The 26,270-nt window shown below is 43.9% G+C and overlaps 1 protein-coding gene across 1 annotated transcript; it reads right to left on the bottom strand.

Annotated features, from left to right (window-relative positions):
• Nucleotides 1–637: 637 nt before the first annotated feature.
• On the bottom strand, nucleotides 638–26,259 carry LOC139664402 (ankyrin-3-like; the record flags this gene model as incomplete). Its single annotated transcript, XM_071543216.1, is given in 14 exon segments — nucleotides 638–2,268; nucleotides 2,732–2,806; nucleotides 4,123–4,407; nucleotides 4,677–4,760; nucleotides 7,482–7,659; nucleotides 8,373–9,147; nucleotides 13,949–14,092; nucleotides 14,480–14,611; nucleotides 16,153–16,227; nucleotides 18,544–18,674; nucleotides 19,248–19,387; nucleotides 20,039–21,906; nucleotides 22,483–23,028; nucleotides 23,031–26,259. Coding segments are annotated over 13 exon segments (7,638 nt in total), but the record flags the coding sequence as incomplete, so codon positions are not given.
• Between the last annotated feature and the right edge of the window lie 11 nt (nucleotides 26,260–26,270).

Consider the following 26,270-nt stretch of genomic DNA (forward strand, 5'->3'; position numbering starts at 1 on the left):
GTGAACTATTACTACTACTATACCAGAATAACTGTCTGATAACTCCCATTAGCTCCCATTAACTCCCATAGAGGATAATTAGTTGCAATGTCTGCGGTAAAGCAGTAATTAATTGATTTTACATGGCATTCAAGGACTTGGAAATGAAGATTGATTCAGTTTCAGGGTATGTGGTAAAGGATCAACTTGAAATACAGAGAAACACAGAAGAAAAACCATACTTCTGCAGGGACCATGGTGAAATATTTAGTGTTAATGCAACACTTCAAACTCACATGAAAATTCACTCTGGGGAAAACACTGAGTTGCATTTGAATGTTTTAAGATTGCATGTTAATGAGTTGCATTTTAACACCTCAAGATTCATGTGAAAGAATCATGTGAAATTATGTAAAATACAATATCTAACCTTTGTGACTGAGATCATATAGGATTTCCATGTTCAGCAGCATTAAAAACATCAGTTCTTTATTATTATAGCTAAATCAGCTTTTCTGTTGCTGTGTTAAGTGAGTACTGGTCATTCCTCTGTGCATTTATATTCAGCAATTATGAGATAGAGAGCAACACAAGATCAACAAGGAGAAACACAGATGGACTCAGGGAGGTTCAGTTTAAACACAATTTATTTTCTGCTTAAATAATTACTTGGATCATCCAGTGTAGGCTATGTTGGTTCTTCATACATGTTGGTACCGGATCTATCATCAACAATGGATGCTTGTTAGGGTGGCCTTATATGAAAAAAAAAACCTCAAAAATGATTTACACAGGAACAGAAAATCTGAATTTTAACCACTTATGATCAAGATTATATGTTTTATCCATGTTTAGCCATTAATAAAAAGGATTGGATCTGGATCACAGGGCTAAAAAACAGATTTTCTATTCTTGTGCAAATGCAACCAATTAAATAAAGATTAAAGTCACCAAACCCCCAAAATAAAAACAGTCCCCGTTTTAAACCACAGCAGACCTATGAGCCTAAACTTACACTTCTAGTACACATGATGGGCTTACAAATAGACAATTAGTTCTTATTTGCCGTTACACACATGGGGCTGCTAGCAGTTCGGAGCTCACACAATGTGCCAGTCTACAGGTTACATTCGGGTACATTAGCTCTCATGGGGGTTTTTCTTTGCTTGCAGGTTGCAGAGGCATAAACTGCATCTGAAAGTACCTTCCTGAAGCATAACAATGAAGCTCTGCTGTCTCGCCACTCAAGTGTGGAGTGTGCATGTGTGTGTGTTCTCATCTTTGTAAAAAAAAAAAAAAACTAAAATAAAAACAGTTATAGATGACAAATGGTCGAGTTATGAGTGCTCACACGGACAGAAGTACCATCAAACTCTCTCTAATCGTAATACAGTGTTTTGCATTAGGAGAAAAAAGGAAATCATTAAAATGAAGTGAAATCACATGCAGCAAAATATTAGTACTCTGAAGACAAAGAATGTTCCACAGACAGAGCGGATTTTAGAGAGTAGCAGTTGGCTTTAAAGAAATGTCCTTCGTTAAAATCAAGCAGATATTTTTTTTTGTTTGTTTCTCATTTACATACAGCTTTTTTTTTCTTTTTATTCATTCGGCAAGAGCATGTGAGTCACACACCCGAGAATCTCATGACAGTGGAAACAGTGTTGGCCTTTCAATCCAAATGCACTGACTCTGCAAAGCTTCTCATCAAGCTAAATCAACCAGTGCATAAACAATCTGTGAAGCTACTGATTTTTTTTTTTGTAGATTTTATACAGTGTCATTTATATACAACAAAATCATCCATTTATTATTATATTTCATTTTTTAAAAAAGAACCACATGGTACATCCCAATACTGTGGGTCCAGGAGGAAAAATATATAAGGCGTATATAAGGAGTGTCTGAGAGAGTGATTCAAAAGTCTTCCTTATCTGTCAACAATCAGCGTTTTCCTGTTTGTGCCATCTTTGGTCACAGATGCCTTCGGGGGGGCGTGGCTATCGTTGTAAACTCTCCTCTCATTTGTCAATGACCAGGAAGTCCCAGCTCACGCCCGTTGTGTGTCCGTAGGTGCTGTTAGCCGTTTCGACAGTAAGTGAGTTTGGTGACATGCTCATGCGAAATCAAATAAAAGTAATTTGTTTTGTTTGTCTTGCTGAAAACCATGCGTTTTAAGTGAAAGCATCAGACACACTTTGGCTGATTGACCAGGCTCTCCGTGTTTCAAGGGTTCCAGTCAGTTTTCCCTCCCAGGGTTTGTGATGTCGCAAATAGACGTCCGTGGACCTGGAAGGTAAGGTGAGGTTCAGCATTACAGACTTCAGTCAAAAATGTGTGGTCCTGCACATGGACTGAGAGATATTCAACACAACAAACCAGTTATGATTTACATATAATTACAGACTGAAGTGAGGGACTGTGTAGTGTCCATGCTGTATTTTACATTTCCCAGGACTAGAGTCACTTTTCCAACAAGAACGTTTTCATATAGGCCGAATCTTCAGACAAGAGGCAAGTTGGCCTGCAACAACAATCTAGTTGCAGAAGTGACACTTTTAATTGTAATTTCTCAATCTGTTCTTAACTGTAGGGTTAAAGATAATATTACATTATTAGGCAATGTGTAACATCTTAGTGCTAAACTGCGTTAGACCCATGTCACGATTTTGGCTGTACAGATTGATATTTATTGACATTGTACTTCATAAATGGATAAAAGTGCTGTCACTAGCTGCTATTAGTCACTCACCAGGTTAAGCTGAGAACTCCACTGTTACGACTGACCCTTCTTCTTCCCTTGTTTCCCCTTGGCTCCTTCTCCAGACTTGGCAGAGAGAGAGAGATGACAGAGAGAGAGAGAGCAAAGGAGAAATAGTTGAGAGAGGGAGTGAGGATGAGAAGGAGGGAGAGACAGTGTGAAAAAGAGAGAGGAAGACAGAGGGAGAGAAAGAAAAAGACAGTTAGTATAGAGCTTCGGCTAAATAACACCATTGTGTGTTTATGAGGCACAGGAACTGTTCAGCTCAGCTACATCAGCAGATTGACTGGAAGAGAGATGAGATGAAGGAGAGAAAAAGAAGTATAATACTGCTACTTCTATACATTTGCAACTAACATGAGACATGCTGGAAAAGATAAACAAGTTAAAAGTGAGAGAAATATGTTAGTGTTTCTATTTTCTATTTTTCTATTTTCTTCTATTTTTTTTAATTAGTTGGAATTGAAAACAGCACGCACACGCGCACGCGCGCACGCACGCACGCACGCACGCACGCACACACACACACACACACACACAGTACAAACACTGCAAACCTCAGAACCGTCTATAGTGCCGATCAGACCATACACTCTGAGTTGTTGGTTGTCGTGACACTGTCACTCCATGCCACAGCACTCCACACACTGTATGGCTGTATTCCATTTATCCACACTAGCATAACAGCATACAGCTCAGATGAACTCTCCTCCAGAACAGGGTTTAGCTGGATGTGCAGCTGTGAAGCAGCCTCTAGCCCAGTTAAACCTGGGTGAAACATGTTATAGACCACCAGGGATACTTTCTGGGTGAAAAGGGCTTGATTATGAACAAACTGACCCAAATAGCTGGTATTATAGATGTGTATTAACCTTATAATACAGAGACCAAACTTCTTTTAAATTTTAACTCGTGGCACAAATATTTATGGTTGTTTCAACGGGTAAAAGTCCAATTTCATATGGGTTCTCCCTCTTAAACCCTCCATGAAATGATCAAGTCTGTGGCACAAGATAAAAATGATTGTGGTTTTTGGTGCCTGTGTTCATTTACACTACACGATCTAATACATATTTATATTGTTAAAATGCATCTTTGCCTAATGCTGTATGCTAATGTGGATCTATCTGACCAGGACCTGTATTCCCAAAAGCATCTTAGCACTGTTATCCTCCCAGTTCCACTGTGCGCTACTGAACAGAAGGTGGGCTTTTAACCCTCTGCAGGCCAGAAAACCTTTATATCTGGACTGCACAGCACTAAAAATGTATTTCTATTCCTGTGTAAATCCTTGTGCCAAGATTTTGTTTTTGGGAAACAGAGTCCATGGCCCATGCTTTCAGTGGGCCAGGATAGCTCAGCTGGCTAGGTCGGGCGCCAACCTCAGTCTTCTGGCCCTTACAGCTCCCAGGCCCCTCCTTCCTCTGCTCCTCCTCAGGCCGATCTGCCCTCTGGCCCTGCCGGGAGCGCTTCCCCCTCTTCCTGCCCTTCCCCCCTCCTGCTCCTGCTGCTCCTCCTGCTGAAGAAGAAGTGTCTGCTCCACCTGCCGCTACACCACCACCAACACCACCACCACCACCTCCTTCTCCTCCTTCTGAGACTGTTTCTCCTCCTCCTTCCCTCCTCTCCTCGGAGGTGACCACGCGGCGCACCACCTTCCTGATCACCTGTCGGGGGCGTTACAGAGGCATGTCAGGGGGAGATGATGGGGGACGGAGGGGAGGAAAGGAGTGTGTGTGGAGAATCAATGGAAAGGAGAGTGAGAGCTACAGCCTGTGTGTGTATGCGTGTGTGTGTGTGACTGTGTATGTCTCACATGGTTCAGAGCACCCCACTAAAAATGTTATTTGGGTGTGTATGTGTGTGTATGTACGTGTGTGTAAGGTTATATAGAGTAAGGATGAGGCAGGTAATGGAGGAAGGTGATGAAGGTTACTTTTCTGGTGACCAGATTCCCGTCTTCATCTGTAAACTGCTCCTCTGTCACTGACTCTCCAGGAATGTTTCTGGCCTGCTCTCCCTGGGGTGCAGGGTGGATGTAAGGTTGAGGGAGTGATAGATGACAGGAGGGAGGGATGGAGAGGTAGAGGTATAGGGAGGGAAGAAGTTGGAGAAGTATATTTAATATTAATGGTTAACGGTATTATTAGTCATTTAGAAAAAAGCAACATATCCAAACAGACATCAGCCTGCTTGCCACAGCAGGAACGGGTTTCCCATTGTTAAGATCATGGATGGAGATTTGAAAAATTATGAATGCATGACTTCTTAATGTACTTTAAGCTGTAAAATATTTAACCTCATAAAAGATATTTAGATATTTTGAGTTACACCAGGTTAAGAACATTGGAAAAAGCTAATTTGTCAGTCTACATATCAAACCCCTTACAGAAGCTTTTTGCTTATATTCAAATTCCCAAACTGTCAGCTTTAGACTTTTAGATATTTTGGGAAACCCAACCAACGCTAGTGCATTAAGCAGGCCAACTCATCAAATATGTTAATATGGCTCCTCCACAAAGCTCAAAACACAAGCTTGCAGACGCAGAGAAGACACGGTGAGACCATAAGCAAGCAAAGTTTACTGTTTTACAGGCATTTATACTGTGAAAAAGAAATATAATTTATTCAAATGCAATATCCATGTCAATCTCTGGTTTAGTGCCACAGTTTCTTGGCAAGCCTCTGAAGTCAACAATTTAAAATAAAGATGGGTTCAGCGGGAAAAACAGTGATGCATGTACAACGCTTCACACTTTCAGCTTCAAACTTTCTCAAACTTCACACTGCTGGTGGGAGGATGAAGACTGAGTTATTATCTTTACCAATTCAAACCTACGCCATGCACAAGAAATAATTCAGCAATACCACACTCAGTAATACCTACCACACAAAAGCATTGGAGCAACTGATAATGCAATAACTACTGGGTAAGGTAATAACTTGCCAAATATAATACAAATGTCCCACTAAGCGACTCAAAACTGCAGTAAACAGTAAATCTGTTAATATAATAAATTGCCAGAAAATGTAATAACATCACATTATTAATGTAATAATGCAATGTTATTAGTATTAACTGGCAATATATTACAGTAACAGGCTTTACTACAATTTCTACTCCTTTAGAGAGACATTTTATTATATTTTGACAAGTTATTAAATTATTTGGCAGTTATTACATTATAAGTTGCTACAAGCTTCTATTGGGCTCCCTTTACACAGAAACAGAGAATCTGAATTTAAATCCGCATAACTCAAATCTGATGTTTTGTGAAACCAGGAATGAAAACATTACATTTACATTTTAGGCATCTAGCTGATGCTCTTATCCAGCATGACTTAGAGTGAGTGAACAGTTAGGGGTTCAGTTCTCATGTTACATGGTTGCTGACATTAGATCAAACATGTGACCTCTGAAGTTTCTCAGCTACTAACCACTAGGCCACCCTGCCACACATCAGACCTGGGTCGCATATGCCTAGTCAGATTTTCTGTTCCTGTGGGAATTCTATAGTAGCCAAACACGCGGCGTGGCCAAGTCGGCCAGCTAGCTAAACAGTCCGCTAACCGGCTAGCGATGCTGGCACACACCAAGCAGCAAGGTTGAGTGTGCCAGCTGCTGGTATAGTAGCTCACATCGACAGGCAGTGAGTGGCTGTTCATGCTAAGGCAAAACTAAACATTTACATTTACGCATAAACACAGGCAATGTCCACACACACTCTCTCAAACACATATACACACAGTCTCACACGCAAACATGTTCTCTTTGTCCCACACACTCTCTGACACACGCATGTACCTGTACACAAACACATCCCCACATGCACAAACACTCTCTTTCTCTCAGACAGACACACTTTCACACAGGAGCGCTCAATCTTACCTTATATACCTTATTGTTCACACACTATCTTTCCCTGACTCTCTTGCACACAAACACACACAGAATCGCAGAGCTTATGCTAGTACACACTCCCTAGGGTTGTCCACACACCAGGCCGGGTACCTTGAGTATGACCCGTCTGCGGTACACCTTGGTGGTGACAGTGGTCTCCTCATCAGAGCTGGACTGGTCAGCTTTACCACCCCCCTGATGAAGGCAGCCCAGTACCAGTATACCATTAATAAACCTAGTGTGTGTGTGTGTGTGTGAGTACATGTGCAGGGTGTCTGCAAGATTCATCACGTTAAATCTAAGACTTTTTAAGACCATTTTAATGCCAGCAAAAATGAAATATTAGGCCAATTTTGCCACTGGAATGAATGTGAAAATTAAAAAAATAAATAAATAAAAACTGTTATCCTATCAGAGTATAGGTCTGCATGACTGGGCTGATTTCTCACCAGACAAATGACACACTAAGAAACCTCAAACATTTTAAGACCTCTAAAACGGTATTTAAGACTTAAGACAAAAGACAAAAGCTTTAAGACAAAAGGTGCATCTAACAGTATTCAAGGATTCAGGCCTCGAATTTAGATAATCATACCTAATAATAATCAGTAATCAACCTTTTGAGACTTTTTCAGGACCTGCAGACACCATGATGTGTGTGTTTGTGCGTCTGTGCTGTTGACTACAGCTATAGGTAGCCACCTTTACGTATAAAATTTGTGTAAGTCAATAAACGGCAAAATCAATTTCAATAAGACATACCAAATAAATTCAACCAATTAAAATGTACCCTGCTGCACCCTTTTGAATCCTTGCCCCATCTGGAACAGTGACTCTCACCTGGACTTTGTGCTCATCCTCCCGGCCTCCGCTGGGTCCCGCTGTGCTGCTGTCCTCCTGAGATCCCTTCCTCTTGGCCTCCTTCTCCTTCCCTTCCCTGGCCGGGTCAGCATGGCCTCCGTTCTGCCTGTCTGTCTGAACCTCGGCCCTTTCCGCAGAATCAGCTAGACTGTCAGGGCTGGGGGAAGAAAATATACGTTGAGGAAGCGCTCCCGTAGAGTCCAACAGCTATTTTTTTGGCATAAGCTTGTAAACTTTAGCTTGTAATAAAATCGTTGCGTATGACCCACTTGTATGAGCCTTTGCATAGCGGTCTTGAAGCCCTGCTGGGGCTTATTTTGCCATAATGACTGGCTCTCTGTACATTATCCCTTAAATAATATATATTAACTGTATTATTAAACTAGTACTGCCATCTGATACTAGGGATAATGTCAGTTATATTTGAATACAGGCTGGGATTCGTCGTTATTGGAGTTGGGGGAGAGAGACATTACAAGTCAAGACATTACAAGTCCCATCACTCTGCTGCAGTGGTATCAATTCTTAAAGACCCCATGAAATGGCATTTTTACTTCCTGGCTTTGAAAACCAATGGAATATGAGTCAGGGAGAGAAAGGCAATTTTATTTGATGAGAGGGGTGCAGAGGGGCGGCACTGTTCAAAAATCTGCTGGTTTTATTGATTAGAAACGTACATTTACGCATACTAGTGCAGCATGAGGTCACCATGAAAGATACTCTGTTTTCCAGGAAGTAAAAGTAATGGTAAATGAAACAATTCCTCTTTGGGGTGATGCAAAGTGATGTAAGCAGATTAAAATAGGAGCTACCACGATGGCTAGATCTGTACAAATGATAGAGACAGACAGGTCTGTAAAGAAGTCATACCTGCCATGCTGTGGATGGAATCCCTCAGTGCCGGGGGTGTGACCGGGGGATGGAGGCTCCACCACCACGCTGGACATCTCACTGCGCCAGCCTGGAACTGAACACATTTCTTTCTCTGCCTGCCGCACTTGGTTGAGAATGGCATTCACCCTCTCCTCCGTCATCTCCTCGTCCTCTGAGCCTCCCTCCAGCTTTATATCCTCCAGCAGACTCTGTAGCCTCTCTTGGGTCATCTCCTCCTCTTCTTCTTCCTCTTCCTCCCTTCCACCGGTGTCTGAGGCCGCGTCCCCTCTAGCAGAAACTCCCTGGTTCCCTGCCTGACCCTCCGAAACAACGCCTTGCCCTGCCTTCACCTCTGTCTCTAAGGCCTCAGCTTGCTCCTCTGTCCCCAGTCTTCCTCCCGCTACTGCTCTTCTCTCGTTATCCGGCCACTCGTATGAAACCGTGCGCTCTTGGCTCAGCCCCGCGTCTTCGTCCATGGAGCCCTCACACTGACTCCCCCTGCCTCCACTGGCCAAGGACGTATCCTCTGCCACCACAGTGGGGGGCTCGGGGGCGCGGGGGCCGGGCCCTGGGGCGACCGTAGGGGGGTCGCTGCTGGACGTACTGGTGGTCTGGGTGAGGGAGAGGTCACTAGGCCTAGTGAGGGTGGTCTTGCTAGGGGAGTCTAGGCTAGCATCGCCCTCGCTAAAGAAGTTGTCTGAGCGCAGCGGGGTAGGGGGCTGGTAGTTCAGGTCTGAGGGGGTCTGCAGCTCCAGCTCTATGTTGTGGTATCCTGAGTGGATGGGGGGAGGTAAAGGATTAGGGAAAGAGGGAGGGAGGAGGGAGGGAGAGATGGAGGGAGAGAGGGACAGAGGGAGGGAGGGGGAAGAAGTAGAGTGTCGAAGGGGATGAGATGAGGTGACACTTAACTAGACACACTTGTAATAGCTAAGGTTAGCAGTCGTTCAAAAGTCACGCTGGTTTAACCTAATATCAAACACATTTTAAGGATTCTTCATCTACTTTAAGAAATGTGATGTTTTAACATATTTGTCAAACAAGCAGTGAGGACTGAAGTGTGACTTCTGAACCAGCGCTACTGAGTAGACACACATAACCATCACAAGGAGATGAGAACAAAGAAATGGAAGTACCAAAGACAAAATATAAAATGCAAGATACAAACTTCACATATACATATTAAAATGTACATACACTATACTAATGTCATCTGTAAATCTTCAGATATCAAAAAAGGTCCTGGTTATGTTTCAAACGTTGCACTTAGGCAGCCCGGTCTTTCACAAAAGCACTTACTTCAGGCCCAGCACTTAAGTTTTAGCAAGCCAAATGGCTCAGTCTCAGTTCTACTGTTTTCAGTCTGTTTTCTACTGTTGAGTATTGGGACGGTGAAATAAAGTTGGTCTTTTTTGCTACTGGCTCATCCACAGTGTAATATGAGCTAGTCATCAAAAGATGAGGGAGGCAAGAGGATGATGGGTTTTCATTAAAACATGTTAAAAGAGTGATAACAACAAAAAAAGGAGCCTGACTTCAGCTCACTGTCTCAATACCAATGTAATTGAATGTATATCAACAACATGAGCAAAGGCTTGAGTATATTCCAGGCAGGTTAGTTGTGTTGAGCTAAAAAAGGCAGAGAAGAGCAGCGCAACCAATTGGCATCTAGATATAGACCTCAGGAACTGAACGATCACGCCGGAAGTGAGCAGGGACACCGGGAGGGAGAGGAGACGACGGGGGGGAGGGGGGAGGCGAAGGGGGGGAGGGAGAGTGATAATTTAAGGGAGGAGAAGGAGGAGGGAGAGAAGGGGAAGGATGAGATGGGGGAGAGGCAGGGCAAAGGACATGAAGAGGAGAGGACGAAGGGGGGGGGGAGGGAATAGGTGAAGGCAAGGGAGAAGTGGGCGGAAGGGGAGGAGGAGAGAGAGGGGGATGAACAGGAGGGGAGAGAGGGGTATGGACAGGAGGGGAGGGAGGACAGGGGGGAGAAAGAACAGGCATATAAGAGGGAGGAGGGGGAGTAAGAGGAGGAGGAGGGGAGGGAAGAGGGGGAGAGGAAGGAGCAGACATAGGAGAGGGAGAGGGGGGAGTAAGAGGAGGAGGAGAGGGAAAAGAGGGAGAGGAAGAATCAGATGAGTCAGAACTGAGAGGAGAAGAGGGAGAAGGCAGTGGAGCAATGGAGGAAGAACGGGGGACAGGGGGAGGAGAAGGAGGAGGATCAAATGGAGGAAGAGAGAGGAATGAGGAGCAGGGAGGGAATACAGGCATTCGAGGGGAGGGGGGAAAAACAGAGGAGTAAGGCAGAGTGGTGATATGAGGGAGAACAGGAGCGACAGGCAGGAGGTAAACAGGAGTGGCAGCAGGGGGCGGAAAATGAAAGGAGGGGGAGGAGGGAAGGTCAGCAGGCGGAGAGGGAAAAGGTAAAGATGCAATATGGGAGGGATGAGGGAGGTAATGGATGGGAGGGGTGGCAGGGAGAGAGACGGCAGACTGGGACGTTCGGGGGCTCAGGGGGAACGTAGAAGACCTAAGAAGCTTTGGAGCTATTACAACCATCACAGTTCACAAGAGACACGGTAAAAACAAAACACACACACACAAAGAACAACTGTTAGACAAGACTTGATGGAAGGATAAACACAGCATGTGAATACTGGACAGACGAAGGCACAGTCAATGGAATGGAATGGTTAGTGATGGCAGTTGAATGTTTCAGAAGCTGCAGAAGCTAAGGTATAGCACATCAGAGTCACATGTAATTGTTAGTGCATCAGTATCATTATAGAGTCCTCAATAATCAATAGCCAACAGCTTGATAAGCAAGAGCAGGCTGTCTTCATCATTAGCATTGGCACCCTTTCAAATTGCTGGAACAACATCCATGAAAAATGCTGCACAGACTGACAATGAGATATGTTTTAAAATTTTCATTAGGCACAAAAAATACTGGGGGAAAAAAATCACATTGTGACATTGTCAAATTTAGTGATCCAAAAAGTCTGTCAGAGTTCTTTGTTACGCAGCAAATCCATTTTTCATGGAGGAAATGAGCCGTTGTAACAGGGAACGTGAGAGGGCCACATGGTTGGGGGTATGCTAATGCTAAAGCCCCCTAGCAGGGAGGAGAAAGGAGTTGGCCTGGTGTCCTTTGTGGGAGAAGATGCAGCTAATTAATTAGATGCAATGCGTTTGCCTGCTAGTTAGCTGTAGGGGCCAACCAGTTAGTACAGAAGTAGGCAGGAGTGATCTTGCAACTTCAGCAGAAGAAGCTTGAAATTGTTGGCTCCCTGCAAGGCTTTCAAGTAGAAGCTGAGGGAGATTGTTGCCAGTTAGCACTTAGAGCTGACAGAGGGGGTTGTTGTAGCTCTCCACTTATGCTTTAGTCAGTTAACCAGAGTTAACTATTCAGCAGAGAGGAGAAGAGAGAAAGAAGCAGGGGGTCTGCAGGTTTTAAAGCGGAAGCTATGACTACTTGGATCCAAAAGCAGTCATTTGTGATGAGCAGTTGAAGTGAGCGAAGGTTAGCCATTGGTGGAAATGAGCTGGTTAGTAGCCCTTAGAGCTGACAGGGGAAGTCGCTCTAGGAGTTAGCCACTCAGCAGCAAGGAGAGGAGAGAGGAGGGAGGCAGGGAGTCTGCTGGTCTCAAAGCAGGAGAAGCTACAGTAGAGCGTAGAGGCTGGGAGGCTCAGAGGAACCAAGTAGATGACAGGTACAGTACAGCTAACAGCAGTGACATAGAAGCAGAACTATACACTGTACACTTTTGAAGAGGGTGTGTCATTTTCAACTGATCTGTGGGTGTCATTTGGGACAGAGCACATCTGGATCAACACAACATGTGCTAAAATTGTGCAAAACACTTTTGCAAACAATGTTGCTATTTAGACCTGTTGAATTAAAAATGAACACAATTTGTTGTCCCAAACTACATTCATGGATGTGCTGAAAATGTTCCACCAATTAAAAGAGTGTTAAAAGTGTATTGTCATAAGCAAACAACATTAGAGCAGGCAGCCATTGACACAAAGCCATAGCCATGCCATCTGTCGACCCATCTATCTGTCAAAACCCCTGGATTTCACCTTAAATTATCTTTGCACAAAGATCATGTTTCCTCCATTGTAAATCAATGGAATAATAAAAATGATCCTAGTGTTAAGATGATTTTAGGAATCCAAACTGCAGTCACAATGAGGCCCATTTCAGACATTTGTCTGTAAGTATGCATGGCTATGGTTCAACTACAGATCATAGTAGACAGTTAATTTGATTTGCGTTGCCAAAAAACATCTGGGCTATGGGATGCTCTTTGTTTCCTTGATCTACAATGGAATCATTTTGGATACCATGACCATGAGATACTAAATGGGCTGCAGGTCTAGTGCCAGTGATTCTCCACATGAAAAGAGTGGAAATATATAAGATTATGAGATGAATGGGTTTAAATGTGCCTGGGTCCCAGACATTGCAAGTGAGGAATACAATAAACAGGCTAGGTCTCTTCAAAACCTGTAACCTGTATTTTATACTTAACTATCTGGAACAAATGGCACATTTTAATGCAACGTCTGAAATGGCCCTCAATGGTTGTATTATAACCAGAAAAGCCTAATAGCTACTAGTATATTACAATGCTACAGTATATTTTCATTTAAGAGAGAGACAGAGAAAGAGAGAGAGAGGGAGAGAAAGAGAGAGAAAGAGCAAGAAAGAAAGGCATTTGCCATACTGCTTAAAGCGAACATGCCATTATTGTTAATAATGGCATTGTTATAATTATGTTTTCATGTATTTTATAATAACATTAGACACAAATCGACAAATAGAGATGTGTTAGAGACCGGACAGTTGGAATTTAAAACATGTAAACTGGCATACACATAAACATAACTATTGCTGACCAAATCATGAACCAATGCCCCCACCCATCTGAAATATGAGCCTCATTCATCTCATCAAATCAACAAGATCATCAGATGGGACAGAGTCTTGATTCATTAGAGGCTTACGTTTGCTTAAGAATCATGCTTTTGAATATTTACACATATAAAAACAGTCAAACATACTTCCCCTAAATGTCTCATGCCACCAAAATGGTCTCCTACTGTTATGCATTAAAATCAATAATGTTGGATGTAATCGTAATATATCTTGGGGGCCTGTGAAATGTACTGATAATCATCAAAAAACATACTGTATACTTGCCATTTATATTCTAATGACTTTGAGTGCTACAAATTAATTGCACTGCCCCATGTTGGAAAACAAGTACGCCGACTGGGGTGAATGCTTCATGTGGGACAATAAAGATGACTCAATCTAATATTATTAATGCCTGTTGGTCCATTAACTGATACTGGTTCACTGAACCTGCTGGTCGATTAACTCATTTCGGTTCAGCAAGCCTCGTTCTTTCATTAACTTCCACTGTTTCGTCAAGCCTCATTGGCCCTGTATTTGTGTACACAGACAGGTCTGTCTATCTGGCTGAGAGAGGAGGTGAAGAAGGGTGAAGGGAAAGACTGAGAGATAGACTGAGAGAGTTCAGCTAGGGTGGGCTACACTTTACCATCGGACTGATCCAGGAATACTGCGTTATCATCGGCAAAACACCGTGTGCCTGAAATGTTACCATAGTCAAATATGGGCCCTTCCAGCAAAGTCACAATATCCGACCGATTGATCTTAGTCAGCACTGCGGTTAAGGCATCCGCTACACAGGGAGAGAGAGGGAGGGAGACAGAGAGAGAGAGAGAGAGAGAAATTACATTGACAAAAATTGTATAACGTTTCACATTGCTTTTACACATGGAACTGAACGAAGGACCATGTGTTATAATGTCACATAATATCACAAAAACATATTATTGTCAGTCATTTTTTAATAAAATGCTAATTCAAATATCTATGTTCATGTACAGTATATTATCTCTTAGTCAGTGAGGCATGGATTTGAACTAAAACAGTGCTAAATGGTCCTAGTCATTTAATGTACAAGAATTAGGGAGTGGCTACAGCAGCTGCTTAGCCACAACCGTCCCTCTCCCTCACACACAAACACAGACAGATACAGACACACACTCACACACAGACTACTTACTTGTGGCATTTTTACCATCCCTGTGCACCCATTTCTTTAGGAGCATGAAACTCTGTGCTGTCAGGGAATTGGGGTTCTCCACTCTGATGTGGTTGATCTCTTCCACAGAGAAATCCAGCTCCCTGGCCAGCTCTGCAACAGACAAACACCACAACAATTACTAGCTAAAAGGCTTAGGAGTTTCATTCCCTGTGGGGTCACCCATGCTAAAAATGTACAGTATGTACTCACAGTGAGGCACTTTGGATTAAAGTGTCCACCAAATAGCATGTTCTAAGTAAAAAATCACAGTAAAATCACTCACTTCCAACAATAAATGTGACTGTGACTGCCTGCCAAGCAATGCATAGCAAACAGAGTCTGTAGGTTACGGTGGAGCGGAGTGCTGCATGTACAGACAGGCACACTGGCTATAAATTTAAACCATGAAAGCATAATGTGCACTGAATCTACTTGTTCACTGCAGCTCTGCAACAGGAGCACACATTAAATATGGATTAGATTCCTTTCCTCTACTGAGCACTCACTCACTTAGTCACTGCACTGGACAGACAGGCACACAGCTAACATTATTCACACTCATACACCCATACAGATGCATTCTGATGGATGCCTGTTTGTGCACACACAATTATACGCACACGCATGCACACATGCATGCACACACATGCGCGCACGCACGCACGCACACACACACACACACACACACGTAGGCAGTACTGCAGTGCAGGCAGACAGGGTTGGGCAAACTGCAGAGGCCACGCCCTGATCACTGATCAAGTACAGCACAAAATAGAATTTTATCTCTATTTCGCTTACACACACACAAACACACAAGACAGGGAAGAAGACGTGTGGCGTATCCTTCAATTTTCATTCATACTCATTGCCCTCAATATGAATAATATGAATATTACTGTGTGTATTTTTCAGCCCTTCACTCACGATACAACTCAGTGTGGCCATGTTTAAATTTTACAAATTAATGTTGAGTATGTTTGTAGGTTATAAAATAAACGTATCAATAAAGAGTTACATGATATATGAAATATGTTGACATACATTTTTATTTTGAAGTTAGAATGTAATCTGGGATTTTATAATGATTAGCCTACTTTGATTAAATTATGTTTTATATCTGTATTTATGCATTGACATATGTTTTTCTTATGGAACCTTATCAGGATGTGTGTGAATACACCTGTCACTGCAGTACTGCCCAGTCAAGAAGTCATTATACTATATGCCCAGTAGATGGCAACAAACATTGCAAAACTACTGGTATCCATACAAATCCTCTAAGAGATGGCCTCAGTCCAACTGATTCATTCAGAGGTGGATTTTCTTCAAAATTCTAATATTGAAGACTTTTCTGTCCGAGAGTATCATATTCAATGTATGAATAACAGAATGAATACTCTATTATTAGCAAAGGAATTGCAGTTTATATTTAGATATTGAATTGACTGAAATGAGAGTAATTAGACTCCAGCCTTGCAGCTGTCTCCATGTCTTATCCATCATCACAATACATTTGTATGCGTGCATTCTCTCAAGCTTGTATGTGAGTTATTGTGTTTGTGCGTGTGTTTATAGTGTATGTGTGTTAAGAGGTGGGAAGAAGTGGGAAATTGTGTGTGTGTGTGTGTGTGTGTGTGTGTGTGTAGACTCACCAGTCCAGCTGAGTCCGAGGTGGTCGGCTACTATTGCCATGCGGAGGTCTGTTCTCTCACAGGGACTCTGGGGGCCTGTGGTTCAGAGGAGAGCGAGGAAGCAGGGAGGGGCAGGGCACAATCCATTAACATATGTGATATGACAACCACCGCAGTCCAAATATGGATCACTTTCACATGTGCCATTTCACATCCCCAAATGAATTAAACATTGTGCTCACTAGAGACACAAAATGGCCGCCATAAAAAGGCAGCAAAGGGAAGCAATGACATCAAATGAAAGAAACTGATTGGGATTGTGAACTGAAAGTTTGTCTTTTTTCAGGCTGTTGACATTATTTTAATCTGGTTTGCCAATAATGTCCAGTTGCCCACATACTTAAAAGAGCCTGTGAGTCACCGTCTTTTGATGTGATATCCATATTACACACTGTACTGTAGATGAGTCAACAAACAAAAAAGACTAACATTAGCTCACTATCCCAGGACTTGCCTCTGAAAAAGTCCTGTTCTGGCCAGACTTTCCCCATCGATTCAGTCAATTCTGGATAATAGCCACTTACTGAAAGTTTACAATGGATATTTGTAAGTGAAGCCCCATAGAGCTAGAGCCTATCTTTTGTTTCTGAAGCATGAAGCTTCTTGAAATGAAAGCACATCCTCTGGATGGGACACAAGAGTGTTGCAATTAGGGAAGGAATTTAAGGATTTGGGACACTAGTGCTACTTAGCTGAAATCTCCATACCATCTCCTCTAGACTGCATTCAAACTCTGGCTAGCGGGGGCCATTTTGCACTAGATATAGGCAGAGAAAATACTTCAACTTTTGATTGCAATAATGGACTAGATAGGTAAGCATGAAACATATTACAACTAGATTGACTATCTCACTCATACTTTTAGGTAGCACTATTAAAATGAATAGCATATGAACTAGCAGCAGATCATACAAGGTAGAATCATGAGGATCTGTGAGGCCAGAAAAGGGAAAAAAAGTCCACATTAACAGACTATACACTTGCACACTAAAATATTGTAATGTTGAGTAGTAGTAGTAGTTGTCGTAAGAGTAGTAAGAGTTTAGAATTTAGACTTTTGTGTCATATCACTCACAATAAACAATCTACCATCAGGCAACAACCCGCCCACCACCGATAAAACAATTCATGACTTCAACTTGAAATCATAAGTAATCCAACTTCACTGGGTATTCCCATTGGATCACTGACAATCGTTATTTTGGATTGAGTTAACACCCTATGCAGCTGGCGTACATGTAATTATCAAGTTTAGCCACTGAATTGTTTTCACAGTGTTCACGGAGAGCAAAAGTACCACCAGATAATATCTACAAACCAGGCAAGCAGACCAGAACAAACACGACTTCACATTTCCGACACGCTCGGACACATTTGTTTACATCTAAGTCTCAGTCATGTCTACAGTAGGTTGAGTGGTGTGGTGTTGTGTTGTGTCATGTGGTGTTAGACAGTCAGAGTTGCAAGGCTAGGCAGTCTTTTCAGTGTGGAATGAAACTGGGCATGCATGTGGTAGCCTATGAGACCCTATCATAATAGAAATGGACTGTATATTGCTAACTTAGCCCCTAAAGTGTGCTTACTAGCAAGCTAATGTCCAAAGACCAAAGATGTTCAAACAGAGTCTGCAGCCTACTGCTGAACATAACACATTCAGACAGGCACCGTGGCTATATTTACTATAGGGAGAGGGAACCAGATTCTATTATATTGATCATTTGATCATACTGATCTGAGGATTGGTGTCTCATTCACTGGCAGTGATTGCTGATATTACTGAAATGAAACTGGTATCTTTTTTGAACATGCTGACAACGTTAATAAATGCTTCACTTGTTGCAGTCGGGCTAGTCTGTCTGTTGTACACCTCACTAGTTGGTCGTTATTTTGTTGAGATGATTGTACCAAAATCATACTTTTACTGTCACGCCTTTCCCTAACAGCATCTTTAACATATTTTTGCATGGCTTTTACCCTATCTAACAACATGAGAATTAAGAAAACCCCTTTTTCTTCTGCTCAATCCAGGGATACATTTTGTTTATTGTCAATTCTGCTGTGAATTTCCCACTCTGCATCCTTAAGCTTGATCTCTACATCTAATTCAGACGGCACAGGACAGAGATGACGAGAATGACAGGAAGAAGTGACAGCTACACTTAAAACATCACATCACAAAGCACCCACAACAGCTACATGCATCTCATATAGAAAGATAGTTAAAGATTAACAAGGGTTTAGAAAGAGTTTACAAACTAGTCTCGTTCTCCGTGACAGGAGCCGTGATTGGCTGATCAACCTGACTCCCTTCCTCCTTCTCCTTCTGCTCCTTCCCTCCAAGTGTCCGCCTACTCTTCCTCCTGCTCCTCCTCATCCTCTCACTGTCGGCCTGCTCAACCTCAGCTCTCACGCCTCTAGCGGACCGTGTTGGTGTGGTGATGGTGGTGGAGGTGGAGGTGGAGGTGGGGGAAGGGCGGGAACTTCTAGAAGCCCTAGAAGTTCTAGAAGGTTCTGACAACGAAGTGTTCCTGGATGTGCTGAGGCTGCAGCTGCTGCTTTCTTCATCCTCATTGGGCAGTTTTTTCCCCTCTACCTTTGTCTCTCCCTCCTTGGGGAGGGTTTGGTCCATAGGGTTGGCTACCTGGCTACTGACGGATTTAGTTTTAAGGTTTTCTGAGGCCATGATGTTGTTTTTTCTCGCTGTCTGAGTGGTACTACCTCTGCCTGGGGTTTTCACTAAACTGTGGCTGGGTTTGATGCTGGATCTGTCTTTAACTTGCTGTCTATTACCCTGGGCAGTTTTAGTGCTTCTATCACTGACCGCAGATCTGGTTCGAACCTGTTTATGCACCGAAAAAAAGGAAGAGCATTTCTTTGCCTTCATCACTGGGATTCTAGATTTAGGTATTAAATTCTCAAAAGGGTCGAATCTTTCCCTGCCTACATGAATTGCACATTTCCTAACTAGTGGTTTATTAACATTTTCTTTTGCCTTGTGTATCCCTATTGGTTGACTTTCACTGCATAGTTTGTAGCTAGGCGCCCTCACAGGTAACCTGGACTTGCATATCTGGCCTTTGAACTCTTTGGCTCCTGTGCTTGTTATTGCTACAATGGGAACAACCCTATCTTCCCTGCTGTTCTCCTCTAGCTGGCTGAAGGCTGCTTCTACCCTGCTGACCTGCTGCAGAGTGGGCTCTGAAGAGGACAGCAAGTTGAACACAATACTGCCAGGATGAATGAAGTTTGCATGGATGTTATGGGAGTCAAGGTTGTTGCTATTGTTATTGCTGTTCCCTGTTTGGGGATTGCTGTTCTGCTGTGAAGGTGTGGAAGAAGAGTCTGTGCTTTGGTAATAAGTGTTCTGTATTTCTCTGGTCCATTCTGAAAAGTCCCTCTGTTCTAATGTATCTGATGGAATTCTGGGATTTGAATAATAATCTGTGATGCTTGATGGTCTGTTATTTGAATAGTAATCTGTCATGCCCGATGTTTGAGAGTTGGAATAATCTGAATAGTATGAGGCTACAGAATAAGAATTATCTACAGTTGTTCCTGAGGTTGTGTAATTAGAATTATCAAAAGTGCCTGGTGTTCTACATCTAGAACTGCTGTTTGAAAAATCTGAGTCTTTATCAGATGACGACTTGAATCCTATTCTAAAAGTGGAAACTTTAGACTCATTGCTTAAGGTTGACTCTCTGCATGTGTTGTTGCTGCCAGTCCCATTTGATCTGTCTAGTCGGACAGTAGTAGTCTGAATGGAGACCTGAGGGGCTGGTAATGTATCTGTGGGAGCCTGTGTGTTAACCTGATCGCTCTGTGTCTGTTGTGAGGAGGTTTCTACCTCTGAGGCCCTGACGCTGTATCTGCCTGCTGAGTGATAATGCTCACCAATCTGAAAAAATTGGAGCCTCTCCTCCACCATGTCCCTCTTGCTCATGTCAATCGCACCACTGCGCGTCATCTCAAACATCTTCCCTTCATGGAAGGGGAACGGGTTTGGCTCGCTTGTCGGCGTGCTATCATCCGTTGGTGTTCGGGCTGGGGTAGTGTCTGGTGTTGTGGCCTGAGACTGGTCATCGACTGCCAGTCCGAATGGCTTAGGCTCACCATTGCTGTCCCGTGTCCCTGCCATGTCAACGACCTCGTCCTCTCCACCTTTACTGGGCCAGGGATCAAAGTCCAGCCCTTTAGTGGCTACAGTCTTAAAAGGAGAGTTAAACTCTTCTTCTAGTTTATAACTAAAATAAGTATCCGAGAATCCCTCTTTATCTGAGGGTTTTTGCTCCTGGTTTTTAACCCCATCTTTACAAACACCCTCAAGTTTTCCACCATCTAAGGGGGAATCGTTTTTAGAAGTAGCCTTTTGGCATTCCTCAGGGGTTTTCTCCTCTTCGATAACTTCCAGTTTGGTCTGGGGGAAAGAGCGGTCAGGGGACCTGAATGTGTCTGATGCCCAGACGTCTCTCCTGCTGTCGGGAAGGCCAAATAGCCTTAAATCTGCCTGCTCACACAGGCCATCATCCTCATCCTGAAGCTCATATCCGTCTAGGGAGTCAATCTCTGTCGCATCCGTGTCATGAGAAAATTCAGCTGTTGTGGCTATAGAACAGTCTGTTATTGACTGGTCGTTTCCGTTTTGTTCATATTCATAATCCTCCCCACCTTTGCCATTAGAACCTTTAGAACCATTGGAACCATTGGAGCCATTGGTTCCACCATGAGATTCTTTGTTGTTTCCATTCTTGTCATGTTTTTTGGATTTGGATCCCTTCTCTTTCTCCTTCTTCTTCTCCTCCTCCTCCTCCTCCTCCTCCTCCTCAGGGACTTTGAAAGTGAATTTCTTACAGGGGATGGGCTGGAAGATTGATTCCTCATCCTCATCCTCTTCGGCATTTGATTGACTGTCGTCCGTCCCAGGAAGCACAGGGGAGGGGGGCTGGATGCGTATGATTGGCTCGGTCAGAAAATGCTTATCATGTTCTTCCTGTAGATTCACCTCCATCATCTCAGTCTCTGTCTCTGAAGAGGCACAGGAACCTTTCCTCTCTGTGTCTGATTGTTCTGAGGCTGAGTCCAGAGGAGGAGGAGGAGGGAACTCAATATATGCAACACCTTTGTCTTTTGAGACTGCTTGCTGCTCTTGTTCTGTTATTTCACCCTGACTGACATTAACTATTGTTTCCTGCTGGTTGAAATTGTTTTCGAATTCCTGCTGGTTCTCATGCATTTTTGTTCCCTGCTGATTAGCATTAGCAAGGTCAGCTTGAAAGGCATTAAATGTTGTTTTACTACCCGGTCTTTCTGGTAGGGCCTCTTTAAAAGAAAAACTAGTTTTCCCATCATCCTCCTCTGATTCCTCAGACACTTCCATGATGGGGCTGGGCTTCCCTGGCATGAACCCCATGAAGCCATCAGGGGTCCTGGACGTGAGGTCATAGCTGACCTCCTCAGAGCTGGGGGTCTCTGGTGTGAGGGGGCTTTTCCCTGAGCTGTCTATGAAAGAGACCTGTTCTAGTGTGTCATCATCTGGGCTTATGGGGCTGAGTGCTGAGCTGGATTTCTGTTTGACTGTGTACACTGTCCCCCTGGCCTCCCTCTCTGCCTGCCTGCCCACCTGGACACTAACATAAACAGGTAGCGTTTTGATGCCCTTGAAATTCTCTTTGGTTGTTGAAGCAACTGGAGGGGCTAAGACTTTCTCGAGTGTTTCTCTAGGGCTGGGGAGGTTATTCGAGTTAGAATCTTTGGGTGCATTATCTAGAATTTCAAACGTTTTGTTTGTCAGATTTTCCTCTGTTTTTGTTGGGGTTGTCTCAGGGCTAGTCTGTATTTTGTTCTTAGATAATGTAGGTATCTGTGAAGGTTTAGTTACTGTCTGTTTCTTTGGGGGGTCATTATCTAGGGGAATAGATGCTGTCCTAACAGGAATTTGAGATTCTGTCTTTTTTCTAAGGTTTTTGTTTAATGGTTCCTCATTTTCAGGTGTCACTTCTTTGGAGGCAGGTTCACTTTTTCTGTCTTGTTGGTATTTTTCAGCATTACTATCTTTCTCTATGGTAGTGTCTGGAATGGCAGTTGGAGATGTTTGAACTTTTTGACCTTTATTGCTATCTTTAATTTCCTGAGTAACAGTGGTATTGATATCTTTCCCTTTATTCTTTGCTTTGTCTTTCTCAGTTTCACTCAACTGTCTTTGAAGGGAGGCCTCTGGAATGTTTTTGTTTGACAGCTTGTCTCCCGTATGTTTTGGGGCCTGAGATGGTGATGATGTCAAAGCAGGTTTACTGGTATCTGTGGCAGCTCCTTTGTCTTTCTCAACATCCTTTTTTGGGCTTCCCTCCTCTGAGGCCTCAGATACTTTTGATATTTTTCCTCCTGCATAAATCTGGTAAACAGGAAGTTTACTCTCCTGTAGTTTTTTCATTGAAGGTTTTGGCTGCACTGGTGGAGGAGTTTTTGTTGGACTAGATTGACTTTGTTTCTGAGCCTCAGATTCAAACTTCATTCTCACAGAGCTGACTTTGGATGTTGATTTCACCTGAACAGGAGATGAGGGTTCAGACTCACTTGTCTTGGTCTGTTTAATTTTATCCTCACTGAGACGAGAGAACACACTTCGCTCAGGACTGCTTGGTAAACTAGAGCCTTTCTTTTCAGTTGCAGTGGTGCTACCAAACATTTTGCCAACAGAGGGCTCCCTGAGCTTGCTTTTACCCCACACCTCTCCTCCTGCCTTGGGTTTCTGCTGTGTTTTCTCAGGGCTACTGCAGGTTGAGCTAGGCCCAGACCTGGTTTCCCTTGGCTCTCTCCTCACAGGCTTTTTCTCAGGGACTGCAGCTCATCGTTGAGCTTTTCTGTTTTGTCGCGGAAGAACTGCGACACCTCACTGAGTTTTTCTTCAGCTTCCTTAACAGTTTGGTCCACCCTGTCCTCGTAAAGGAGCTTATCCCTGCTCCTGTCGTGTTTATCTTCTGTGAATCGCATCCAAACTGCATGTTTAGGGCTGCCCTGTTCTGTGGAGTAATGTAGTACTGTCACCTTATCAAACTGAGACTGTTCATCCCTGTGTAAGGAGAATTTACCTGATTTAGGGGACCCATCTTTTGACTTAAAAATAAACTCTTTTTTGGGGCTTCCACGCTGTTGACTTATGCTCTCTGTGCTGCGGCCGCCGCTCTCCTCAGAAGTTAGGTGGCGGTTTTGGTCGGTCATCATTGCTGAATCCTCTGTGTCAGAGTGAGACAGTGATGAGGTGTCTAGTTTCTCTGAGAGGAGCATTTTCTCAGCAAACCTGTATGACTCCCCTCGGATATCTGATAGCTCGTCATCACAGTATTCTATAGAATGTTGGCTCAATAGTTTAAGGGCTTTATACGAGTCATCTGTAATCAGCTGGGCAGAGCTTGGGCGGCTGTCCTCCTCCTGCGACACTGGGGTGTTAACACGAGATGTTTCCAGGAAGGAGGGCAGGGATTCCTCGGCAGTAAGCTCCTCTTCTTCCTGTTGGGCCTCATCATAATCAGTAAGTTCCTTTATTCCACGGTCCCCTTTATAGACATAGAGCTCAGGGTGTTTCTTGGTCTCCCTGATAATAACCTCGGTCGGCTCTGCTGTGCTGTGCCCCTTTTCAATATGAACTTCTATTATCCTTTCCACTTTGGGTTTGGATTTAACGTCTTTGTCAAGGAATCTAGGAGTCAGCTCATCACCTTTGACAGAATCCTGGCCTGCTTTGTGTTCAAAAAGGCCTGCTAGTTCTTTAGACGGGTCCCTACCTGACTGGAAAGCTTTCATAATATCTCTAACTGACATACCTTCCTCTATCCTCTCTGCTCCATCAGTTAGCTGAGGCTTGTGATAGACCATTCTAGTAGTAGTGGTAATATGAGTCTCCTCTTTAAGACACATGCTTTTGCTCACCATGGAGTCCTCTTCTGACATTTTCAGCTGTAACGCTTTGACTTTGTCTTTGATGGAGGTAGGTGAGGCTGTATCTGGTTCTATACAAGGAATAGCAGACGCAGCCTCTTCCATCAGTACAGGTTCACAAGGCTCATCAGGCTGCTCATAGCTCCTAATGTGGACCACTTCAGTCCTGGTCTCAGTTACACAGGGAGGGATGGGAGAGTCTGCAAATAAAGGTTTAGGTCCTGTACTCTCTGCACTTTGAGGAGCAGAGGGAGTCTTTTCACTCCTGGTCTCAAACCCGCTGTCTGACAGGGGACTCTTATCCTGCTCATGAGACAAGTCCTCAGGTGATTCCAAAATAGCGTCCGTCCCTTGATATGATTCGGCAAGCTTGCTTAGGTCCTTCTCTGAGGGAGAGGTGCGCATGCCCGAGCCTGGCGGAGGCATTTTGAGCTTGTGCTCTTGTAATGACATGGCTGGTTTGAGAACACGTTTCTGTTTCTCTTCTCCCTCCCTCTTTGCCTCCTCCTCATACCTACATTTCACCTCTGCCATTTTGGATAGAGAGCTAGCGCCAATGTCATTTGCTAAATAATCGACTACTTTAGCCAAGTCAAAGTCTTTGCTAGGCATGGAGTGGGGCTTGAATGGGAGTGTGCTTTCATCAAAAGGTGGGTGATACTCTGAGAGGGCACTTCTCTGTGCCTCCTCAATCTCATCTTTTGAAAACTCCTCCCATTCATCCTCTGAGGCTCTCTCTTTAGCTGTCATGGCTTTACCTTCACTCAAGATGTCCTTCTGTAATATCTCACTAACTTTCACTAAATCCTCTTTTACTTTCTCAACTAAGGTAAATGTCTCCTCATCCTCTAACTTGGTCTCTTTAGGAGTGCCAGTATGTGATGTTTGGACAGTTTTAGCTGCTGTCCGTGTGTCTGTCTGGAGGATAGCTGTCATTCTGATCAGATCCTCTTTCATGTCCGCTACATCTCTTAGTATCTCCTGATTGGAAGCTGCAGTTGGGTGGATGACGGGTGGCGTGATGAACGGAGGGGATTTCAATTGGGATTTTATTTTCGATGAGGTTACACAAGAAGACAAAGAAGATGAGGAGGATGAAGCGCGGGAGGGATCGGGCAATGCCATTTTGAGAGACCCCGGCCCTGGTTTGACAGGGGTCTCTGGTAAGACGTTGACTAGGGAATACACAGGGACAGTCATTGTATTACATGAAACTGTGGAACTGGAGGAGGTGGCTGCAGATCTGAGAGACCCATAAGCAGAGCTAGCTGTTGCAGATCTACGTGAGGAGGACAGTGATTTAAGTGTGCCATAGCCTGACACAGAGCATGAGTTTATGGCTTCATTTATGGCTGCGCTGACACTGGAGGTTGCTGCCTGGGTGGTGGCCTGGATCCTCTCCTGAAGGCTGCTACTCCTCTCCGAGAGAAGGCGAGAAGAGGGGGATGAGGGGGTGGAGGAGGAGGATGGGTATTTAACAGGTGAGACTGATCCATTCATCATGGACAATTCCGAGGAGGCAATGGTGGTCTGTCCGGTTGAGGAGAGAGATGAGAGGGATGACCTCCCTCCTCGGGATCCTAGTGTTGAATCTACAGAGGTTTTCATTGAGGACAGACTGGAGATTGTTTTAACAGAAGAGAAGGAAGGTGCCCCTGCATCTGTCACTGTTGTGGACCCCAGGGTAGTTTTAAAAGGCAGACTAGAATTGTACATGTTGACAGTTGTCTTTGGCGACGTTGGAGTAGTAAGAGTAGCTGATGACCTATCCGGCACAGAACCATTGGATAGTGAGTGGAGTGGGGAAGTCCTTGATGTGTATGCTGAAGCGAGGCTTTTGATAGATGCTGGGTCTGTGCCGGGTTTACATGGGCTCCCAGAGGACACCAGGCTGGCAGACCCCTGGACAGGGTACTGGCCCTGCTGAACAACAGTTTTAATGGGTGAAGCCATAGTCCTATAAGACCTAATGGGAGATGAAGATACGGCATCGCTAACTGATTTAGCCGGGGAAGACAGGGTAGGAATGGGTGGTGGGGCTCCCAGGGTGGTTTTGATAGGTGTGGGACAAGCATGGGATGGGGAGGACCAGCTGGACTTCAGTGGAGAAGCAGCTGGCGAGCCTGCCGGTGAACCGGTAGAGG

The sequence above is a fragment of the Centroberyx affinis genome, unplaced genomic scaffold (genome assembly GCF_046629955.1).
Source record: "Centroberyx affinis isolate AG114_WGS23_722 - 3 ecotype Tasmania unplaced genomic scaffold, CSIRO-AGI_Caff_v1 ptg004273l_1, whole genome shotgun sequence".
Lineage (NCBI taxonomy): Eukaryota > Metazoa > Chordata > Actinopteri > Beryciformes > Berycidae > Centroberyx > Centroberyx affinis.